Source organism: Molossus molossus, unplaced genomic scaffold, assembly GCF_014108415.1.
Source record: "Molossus molossus isolate mMolMol1 unplaced genomic scaffold, mMolMol1.p scaffold_m16_p_12, whole genome shotgun sequence".
Taxonomy (NCBI): Eukaryota; Metazoa; Chordata; class Mammalia; order Chiroptera; family Molossidae; genus Molossus; species Molossus molossus.
The window spans coordinates 73,633,218-73,643,491 of NW_023425347.1; the positions used below are offsets into that span (position 1 = coordinate 73,633,218).

Sequence of the window (10,274 nt, forward strand, 5' to 3'; positions counted from 1 at the left end):
TTTGGCTTCCTCCCGTTCTGGATCACAAAGGAAATGAAGAACAAGAACAGTGAGGTTAGACTATCTACACTGTGATAACATGGTAGTCACTAGCCACATCTGGCTCTTGAGCACTTAAAACATGGCTAGTCCAAATTGAGACGTGCTATTTATGCAAAATACAACCAGAGTTTGAATACTCTGTTCAAATAATTTAAAATAACATTTTTTTTAGTATCATCTGTTGAAATGTTAATATTTTGTATATACTGGGTTAGATAAAATGTATTATCAAAGTTAATTTCACCTGTTTTATTTTATTTTTTAATCCTCACCCGAGGACATTTTTCCATATTTTATTCAGATGGAGCAGGAGAGAGAGAAGCATAGATGTGAAAGGGACACATCGAGTGGTTGCCACCCACACGACCCAACCAGGGCCGGGGACAAACTGCAGCTGAGGTAAGTGCCCTTAGCGGGAACTGAACCCGGGTCTCTCTAACCTCTGAGCCAAACTGGCCAGGGCACCTGTTTTATTTTTTAATGTAGCTACTAAAAATTTTAAAACCACACGTGGCTCACATTATATTTCTACTAGCCACGTTGAGATCCTTCGCAGAATATGAGGAAGTGCAGACCTCCTGATGTCCACCCATTCATCCAGTCATTATCAGAGTATTTATTATGTGTCATGCAATATTTTAGGTGCTAGGGATATAACAATAAACAAGGCAGACACCGCCCTGGCCAGTTTGGCTCAGCGGTTAGAGCGTCGGCCTGCGGTCCTGAGAGACCCGGGTTCGGTTCCCGCTAAGGGCGCGTGCCTCGGCTGCAGTTTGTCCCCGGCCCTGGTCGGTTGTGCGGGTGGCAGCCACTCGATGTGTTCCTTTCACATCGATGTTTCTCTCTCTCTCTCTCTGTTCCTCTCTCTCCCTCCCACTCTACCTGAACAAAAAATGGAAAAATGTCCTCGGGTGAGGATAAAAAAAACAACAACAAGGCAGACACCATTTCTGTCCTGTTGGGAAAGGGAACCAATAATGTCTGGTCGTGATAAGGGCTATGGAAAACAAAGCAGTCAGAAGTGATTTTGATGGGAGAGTTGGTTATTTCTGATAGGGTCATCAATGAAGTGGTATTTGAGCAGGACATAAATGACGAGAAAATGCAAATCACACAAAGATCTTGGGGGATAGTCCAGGTAGATGGAACAGCAAATGTAAAGGGTCTGAAGCATCTGTAACAAAAACAAATTAATAAAAATAATTTTTAAAAAATTTACACCACTTATAATAAATCTAAAATATTGCTATTAAAAAAAAGGTATGAAGCAGGAACAAGCCTGATGTGTTAGAACAGAGAGGTCAGTGGGAACATGGTGAATACTGAGAGTGATAAATCACATAGCACCTTGGTAAGAAGACTGGACTTTATTCTAAGTGTAATGAGAAATTATTGGGTTGTTTTTATATAGAGGCATTGTGACCTGCTTTATAATTTTATTTTTTTGTTAATCCTTGCCCGAGGATATTTTTTTCCATTGATTTTTAGAGAGAGTAGAAGGGAAAGGGGTGTAGAGAGATAAAGAAACATCAATGTGCCCTGGCCAGTTTTGCTCAGCGGTTAGAGCATCAGCCTGCGGTCCAGAGACCCGGGTTTGGTTCCCGCTAAGGGCACGTACCTTGGTAGTTTGTCCCAGGTCCTGGTTGGGTCGTGCAGGAGGCAGCCACTCAATGTGTCCCTTTCACGTTGATGTTTCTCTCTCTCTTCCCTTTCTCCCTCTCACTCTATCTGAACAAAAAATGGAAAAATGTCCTCAGGTGAGGATAAAAAGAATAAAAATAAATAAAAGATGATGCTGACAGTCTCTTTGGAGACAGAATGAAGGAGGGTAAGAATAGAGGCGGGGAGCCAAATTAGGAGGCTACTGCATTCATTAGTCCAGGCTAAAAATATCGGTGTCATGGACTAAGGGGGTAGTGGTGGAGGTGGTCTGAAGCAGTCAGACTTGGGATGTATTTTAAAGACAAAGTTACACCCGGCTGGTGTGTCTCAGTGGTTGCAGGACCAACAGGTTGCAGGATCGATTCCCGGTCAGGGCACATACCCAGATTGTGGGCCAAATCCCCAGTGTGGGGCAAATAGGAGGTGGCCAATCAATGTTCTCTCTCATCGATGTTTCTATCTTCCTCTCCCTTCCTTTCTCTCTAAAATCAATAAATAAATAAAAAAAATTTTTTTTAAATAAAATAAAGGAGTTAAGATGACTTGCTGATTAATGTGGGAAGAACAAACAAAATTAGAGATGACTCAGGTTTCTGGCCTTGACAACTGTGTGAGATAGGCGCTGATGGAAATATACAGAGAAAACTGGTGATGAAATAGATGTTTGGGTAGAAGTCAAAACCTTTTTTGGACACAGTTAAGTTTGTAATGACGTCAAGTAAGGCTGTTACATAAACAAGTCTGCGTGAAACTTGAGGGAGAGATCAGGCTGGACATGCATGAGTGGATCAAGAGTCGCTTGTGGACTGAGAGGTCCCGATTTGATTCCCAGTCAGGGCACATGCCCAGGTTGCAGGCTTGATCCCCAGTAGGAGGTGTGCAGGGGGCAGCTAATTGATGTTTCTCTCTCACATCGATATTTCTATCTCTCTCCATTCCTTTCTCTCTAAAATATCAATAAAAACGTATTTTTTAAAAATGTGCCAGAAGACTGAGAAGGCACAATTGGTAAAGTAGGAGAAAAGCAGATTGTAATTCCATATCAAAATGAAGAAAAACCTTTCAAGCAGGGAGTGGACAACTGAATCAAATGCTGCTTAAGACTACAAAAGTCACCAGGACGGTGTGGCTCAATGGTTGAGCATCAACCCATGAACCAAGAGGTCGCCGGTTTGATTCCTGGTCAGGGGACATGAATTTGGCCCAGGTTGTGAGCCAAATCCCCAGTGGGGGTGTGCAGGAGGCGGCCAGTCAATGTTCTCTCTCATCGATGCTTCTATCTCTCTCTCCCTTCCTTTCTCTCTAAAATCAATAAAGGGGGGGAGGGGGACTACAAAAGTCTAATTGCTCCAGGCACTTAGGAGCTCCTTCCTCCCAAGCTCCAGCTCCTTGATAAATTATCTTGTGAGGGGAGGGGTATGACCTTAGATAAGATCAAGCTGATCTTTGCAGAATGGATTGGAGAGGGGATAGAAGAAAGTTGTCTTGTTGGGGAGACCCACATGGTAAGGAACTAAGGGCAGCCTCTGTGAGTTTAGAGGCTGACCCATTGCTGCTTCCTGCGATTCTCCAGTCACTAGCTAGGCAGAAAGAGCAGAGGGCGCAAGCCAAACCTCACCAACAGTGCAGAAGCACCAGAATCACACACACACTAGTGCAGCCAAGCCAAGGTGTTTATGATCCTCCATTACCCAACATTCTTGTTTCCTGATAAATTGAAGCTCAAGTGCACCAAATGTTAAGTAGTCTAAACCCAACCTTAAAGATGCATTACAAAAAAAATTAAAAACAGTCCCTCTGGAAATCCTCACCAACCTTTTTATGGGAAGAAGAAACTCATCTTTCTCTAATGCTCTGACTTACAAAGAGAACAGAGGGAGACAAAGAGAAGGAAAGTACACTGGCCAGTATGCTGAAACTTACTGGTTGGATATCTGTTAACCAGAGAGGATTCCCAAAAAGACTGATGTGATTCATTACCATCCCCACTAAAGCAAATAATGACAGCATTACAATCACACACGGTCTCCTTCCAAGAAGTTCGTGATTCTTCTACACACCCTCAGTTCTCATGCCACCTCCCATCAAGGCAGAGGATGGGGGCAACAAGGAAGTGACAGGTCCTTGCCATGAGAGCTGTTTGTCAGAGGCCATTCTCAGTGAGTCAGTCCCTGGAAGTTGGGGTCAGGCCTTGGAGGCAGGGCCACTGGCTGGCTTAGTAACTTGTCCACTATGCTGATTTTAGCATCTTGCTTCTCAATGTCCTCATATGGAGTCCAAGACAAGTCATGCTGTAGCTTGTAGGCACCAAGGAAGTCATGTGGACAACTTGCTCCCCATTCCTAGAGAAGGCAAAGGAGTCAGTTCTGATTAGGATAAGATGTAAAGACATTTCCTAATTATGCCACAAAAATTTTTTTTGGCTTTTCACTTCAGACCAGACAGAATCATTCTAGAAAGCATTACATTACACACCAGATTCCTCCCTTAACAGAGATAATGACTGTGAAATAATTTAAGCACATGTATGTTTTTCAGAGTTATATCTGGGCTCAAACCACCTCCCATTTTCTGAGAAACCATTTACCAACCCCTATGCCTACATTTTCACACATATGCCAAGAAAAGATTAGAGTAGATTTTTATGCAAAAATAAATGCTCTTACCTTTGGAGAAATAATAGAAAAATACTGCTGACCACTCTCCCGTCTATAAAGGTAGTAAATGTTGCCAGGTTTTTTCACTATATTACAAGCTGCGTGGTGCAAGTCAGCATCTCTGCGAGCATCTTCCAATACCTAGGAACCACAGAGAGGAAACAAATTAGATACTGAAGGTAAAAGGCACTCATCTTCAGTGATCATCCCAATTAAAATCTAGAAACGGTTGCATGTTTATGATCTTGCTTCCTCCCCCATAGCAATAAATCACTGCTGGGATGCAGATGATTCTGCACACAATCAGACTATAATTTAACTATAATGTGAAAATTCCTTTAGAAGAAATATCTCTCAAAATGTTAAGCATTATTGGCTTTGAGTGGTTTTTAAATTTCTTTCCTATGTTTCTGTAGTAAGTACATCACTTTTATAACTAAAAACATATTTTCCCCTCAAAATGCTTTACCTCACTGAACTTTCTCCTAGTGAAAAAACTTAGCTTATAGTTAACCTCCTGGGCTTATTTTATTTTACTCAATACCTCTATATTTCTAGGAGGTACTGAAGACAAGCTACAATGATTATCAGCAAGTTCAGTCAACCCTATGAACTAAATGAAGAAAATGAAGGCCTGCCTAAAAGCCATGACTTACCTTCCTGGCTTGTTCTTGCAAATGTTGGATTTGCTCAGCTATCACTGTCAGCTTGTTGGTGGCATTTGCCCGGACGAATTCATCGGCCTAAGAGTCACAGAAAACTGAACTGTGGGTCGAAAAGGATCAGCCTTCTATGATGTTCTCATTTAGATTCCAATATGAAAAGTTACGTCAACATCTTTGCTTATGCCTAAAATATTCTTCCCATCCTACCATTCCCCCATGAATTCCCATTCACCTCAAAGCCCAGCTCAAAGAGCACTGCTACTGAGAAGCCAACCCTGATATGACCCCACACCACAGAATTAAGTGCTGTTCCTTTTCTACTTCCCATAGCTTTCTACCCTTGTCACTCTGTTCTAGTCACACTGAACTTCTTCAGTCCACCAACATACCCTGCTCACTCTTGCTACCAAATATACTGAACATGCCCTCTCCTCCGTCTAATACATTTTTCCCTTTGCTCTTTGCCTGACTAAACCCACTTATTCCTCAGGTCTCCATGTATTTTCTCATGTTTAAACATTTCTGAAATCAGAGATGGGTTTTACAATGACAATCCAGACACTTGAGGTATGGTTCTTATCACCTCCTATATTAGAATCTAGCCACATACAGAGAGTATCTGTTCATCTGACCATTATCTCAGTTGAACTTATATTTACATTCATAATTGTTACTTAAAATATATTTTTAAAAGATTTTGCTAAGGTGTAGACCTGAAACAAAGTTATAATGTACACATAAGACTGCCTGTCATGTGCTAGAAAATGCAACTGAAGGCAAGAGAAATTGCTTAAAATAAATCAAATAAATTTGAAAGCTTGGAGAGATGGTGTGACTAACTGATGTCCTATGACGGATTATCACTCAGGCATCAGAAATCTGTCATAAACTTTCAGCTTGATTTCAAGAAAAGCTGATTAATTTCCAGTGGTATACAATTAAGTTAAGGAAAAGAAATTTGATGGCTAACTTGAACTAAAAAATAAGAGGCCCTGGCCAGTTTGGCTCAGTGGTCAGAGGTTGGCCTGGGGACCGAAGGGTCACAGGTTCGATTCCTGGTCAAGGGTGTGTACCTGGTTTGCAGGTTCAATCCCCAGCCCCAATTGGGGTCATGTGGGAGGCATCCAATGGATATGTCTCTCTCACATCGATGTTTCTCTCTTTCTCTGTCTCTCTCCCTCTCCCTCTTTTCCATAAGAAAATCAATGAAAAAATATCCTCAGGTGAGGATTAACCAAAATACTACTACTACTACTAGTAATAGAATTTGCTGGTTAGTTGAGGGAGCTTAAAGAAAATGTCAGGTATATGCCAGTGCTATGAGTGAACAGAAACAACTGAGTAAGTTGAGTCAACTATATATTTAGTAACTACTGTGTGTCAGACACCATGCTAGGCACTGGATGCATTGGCAAACATGAGAGAGAGGTCCCTACCTTTGTTAAGATCTAATGCAATGGTCCTTTAGAATATAAAGCAAGTTGCATATGTAATTTTCAATTTTCTTATTGCTGTGCTAGAAGTAAAAATAGATAAACTTAATTCTAATATTTTACTCAACCCAATATATCAAAAGCCTTATCAACATGCAATTAGTATTTTTTAAATTATTAATAAGATATTTTACAATTCATATTAAGTGTACATTTTATACTCACAGCACCTATCAATAAGGATGCTAAATTCTCATTGGAAATACTTGATCTATATTTATTTTATTTTATTATCCTCACCGGAGGACATTTTTGTATTTATCTTCAGATAGAGCAGGAGGGAAAAAGGGAGGAAGAGAGAGAGAGAAACATAGATGTGAGAGAGACACATCAACTGGTTGCCACCCACACGACCCCAACCGGGGATGGGGACAAACTGCAACTGAGGTACGTGCCCCTAGCGGGAACTGAACTCAGGCCCCTCTGGTCCGTGGGGTGAAGCTCTAACCACTGAGCATAACCGGCCAAGGCTTGATCTATATTTATATTTCATAAAACTTACAGCTGAGTTGATTCACATACTCTAATTGTTCCAAATATACTTAAAAGTTTCTGATAATTATCAGGTTTTTAAATTAAAGCTAATTAAAATTACATAAAATTTAAAATTCAGTTTCTCAGTTGCACTAACCATACATTCCAAGTGCTTAACGGCCATTATGTAGCTAGCAGCTACATATTATACAACACAGCCCTAGTAATACAGACACCAAAAAGAAAGATAATTAAAGATATTATACGTACGTGGAATAATGATACACTATTATGAAGGAAACAGTCATAATTATGTGGTAAAAGCAGATCAAAGAAAACAAATTAAGTACCAGGTTTAATAACAGAGTGGCAAGGGCTATAGGAATTGGAGTACATGCATAGAGGCACTCATTAATAATACTGTCATTTAGATGGGGAAGCGTATGGCCTTCTGCAGACAAAAGGCCTCACTGAGGATGTGACATACACTTGATTACAAGGAAAGGGTAGCAACATAAAAAACTGGAGCAGCTTCCAGGCATTTCTGAAATCAGTACAGCTGAAGAGTACTTAGTGTGTGGGGTGGGGAGAGGGCAGGGACCAGATCATGGCCCCAAGGAAAAGAATTTTCATTTGGTTCCTAGGACAATGAGACACACTATGGCCAATGACAGAGTAGGTGGTTTCCAGAACTAAAGTAGTTCATTTTTCTTACGATGGTGGCAGCAAATCTGTTCCTTGTAAACATAAGAGCCTAATTAAAACAGAAACAAGAGCACCTATAATTTACTAAGCACAAACTCTGGCCCCAATCATGCTGAGGCCCTTCACATAAATTATGATCTAATTCTCATAAAACCTTATGAAGTTGGATATGATAACTTCACTTTCTCATTTTAGGAATTAGACTCAGAAAAGTGAAGCAACCTGTCCAAAGTTTCACAGCTAATAAACAGCAGTTGAAGATTTGAACACAGATCATTCTGATTACAAGTTTCAGAGCTTTCTGCACACACATTAGTAAAAGGCATGTCAGAGGTCAGTCCTGCTGGAAAGTACATTTCAGTACACAGGGAGTTTACTCAAATATTATTGATTCAACTAGATTATCTCCTGTGTTTCTGTTTCAGCTTCTCAAACACTGATAACATGGGGAAATAGAGGCAGCACAATAATGTATTCTCTATATTTCACTAGATTATAGGCTGAAAAACAAAAACTGTCCCTTCTTTCTTTGTTTCAGGCCACTGTAGTAAACATGATAGTTACTCAGTAACCCATGAAATGTTTGCCTAAAATTTGGCCCTGGAAGCCTCCCTCCCAATAAGAGTGATTTGATTAAACAGACACATAACATTCTTCTCATCCATGAAAGTTATACTTTGGTCCCCACCTCTCCATAAAAGAGAAGGCACAAGGTTTGAATCAAAGGAGCCTTCCTAAATATTTGAATATTTCTTAATTTTAAAAAACCCTGAAGTACAGAGATGTATAAGTGAGAGAATTTGAGCACATTAATTATTAAATACTTTTGAGCTAAACAAAGATGTTTGAACATAACCAAAGCCAATGTGTGATAGTGTACACGAGGATGAGTGGATATCATAAATTTTATTGTTTTTAAATCCTCACCTGAGGATATGTTTTTATTGATTTTAGAAAGACGAAAGAGAGAAACATCGATGTGGCAGAAATATCCATCAGTTGCCTCCCAAACACTCCCTGACCAGAGGTCAAACCCCAAACCTTTTGGGGTGCGGGACCTTGCTCCAACCAAGTGAGCCACTCGACCAGGGTAATATCATAAACTTTAAAGCAGCAGGGCCCAGTACAAATTGAAGAGGTTCTACAATTTGTCATCTTGGACAGTGGATCCTCCAGTCCCAGTCAGTCCTTCAGATGAGACCACTGCCCTGCCAACATCACTGCAACCTCATGAGCCAGAACTACCCAACTAAGCTGCTCCCCAATTCCTGACACAGGAAAACTGAAATGTTTGTTGTTTGAAAAAAAAGGGAAAAGTAGCCCTGGTCTGTTGCCCAGTGGTTATAGAGCCTCGGCTTGCAGACCAGAGAGCCCCGGGTTCAGTGTCTGCTAAGGGCATGTACCTCGGTTGCAGTTTGTCCCCTGACCCAGTTGGGGTCGTGTGGGTGGCAACCACTCGATGTGTCTCTCTCAGGTCGATGTTTCTCTCTTCCTCTCTCCCTCCTGCTCTATCTGATGATAAATGCAAAAAAAAAAGTAATTTGCCTCAAGTCACAGTACAAGTTAATATCAAAAGTGGAATTAAAAGTCATGTGTCCAAATTCCAATGCTCTTCCTGTTATTTCACATTCCTCATTTTACTTCTTTTAGCAATCAATAAGCACTGGGCTTGTCCAATATTGTGTCCAATGAACGAGGACAAAGGACAAACTTAGAGTCTTGCCCTCCCAGCTGTTTAGTTCTAAAAGCTTTCAGGGCACAGATAAAGACCTTATGGTAAAGTTTTAAGTGGAGTATGCATCCCTGCAGAATGTGCATTAGAGTGTTCTTGAAACTTCCCGGGAAACTTCTCTTCCCGTGTCAAATGAGAATACCTTCGGTACTGCCTACTTCACAGGACTGTCCTAAGGCCCAAATGAAATAATCAATAATGACAGTGCTGGGCAAACCTTTCCACGAAGGGAGATTATGGGCACTCAAGTTGCAGCTGAAGGAGCCTTTGGTCTCAGATCAGAGTTGGAGTCAAGTCACTGACTCGCAATGACAATCGCCTTTTCCTGTGTGTAAAATGTAGACAAGAACAAATGCTACCCCACACTAAATGGCTGTGAGGTCCGAATCGTAATTCGCAGAGCCAAAAGTGAACGAACGTGGTTATTTACTTCCCCAGCCGCGCCTCCTCACCTTCTGCACCTGCTCTGCGAGCGCCACGAGGTCTAAGGGGTCCCCGGCCCGGTGGGTGTGGTAGGGGCTGACTAGGGCCAGGCCGCCGGGGGTCGGGGTGAGCTCCACCAGGGCTCCTGCGACACACACCCAGGAACACAGGCCGTGAGCGCCCGCCCTCGGCCTCCCGCAGAGCCCGGCAGACTAGCTGCCCCGTGAGGGTCTCTTTTCCCTTTCTGACTCCCGTCCCGCGTACCTCCCCGATCTGTCGCCGACTGAACTTGGTTTTCAAGGACTCCCTCAGTCTTCCCCGGCGTCGCAGTGTCCTCCATGACTGTACATTACCTTCCCACACCACCCAGGCGGCCCGCGGCAGAAGAGTATGCGCACAAAGGCCTGTGGGCGGAGCTCCG

At 42.0% G+C, this 10,274-nt stretch overlaps 1 protein-coding gene across 3 annotated transcripts; it reads right to left on the bottom strand.

Moving 5' to 3' along the window:
* Positions 1 to 993: 993 nt before the first annotated feature.
* CUNH1orf50 (chromosome unknown C1orf50 homolog) lies at positions 994 to 10,225 on the bottom strand. 3 transcript variants are annotated; one of them, XR_004959014.1, is made up of 6 exons: positions 10,118 to 10,225; positions 9,883 to 9,998; positions 5,018 to 5,104; positions 4,371 to 4,502; positions 3,765 to 4,046; positions 994 to 1,216 (listed from the first exon to the last, which is right to left on the bottom strand). XR_004959014.1 is itself a non-coding variant. In XM_036257327.1 (5 exons), the coding sequence occupies exons 1-5, from the start codon at positions 10,191 to 10,193 to the stop codon at positions 3,861 to 3,863; spliced, it is 597 nt and encodes a 198-aa protein (XP_036113220.1). In that variant the 5' UTR covers positions 10,194 to 10,225; the 3' UTR covers positions 2,945 to 3,860. The 3 variants fall into 3 exon arrangements, 1 of the variants encoding a protein (XP_036113220.1); XR_004959013.1 differs by having other exon boundaries at positions 3,628 to 4,046; XM_036257327.1 differs by lacking the exon at positions 994 to 1,216 and having other exon boundaries at positions 2,945 to 4,046.
* Positions 10,226 to 10,274: the final 49 nt, after the last annotated feature.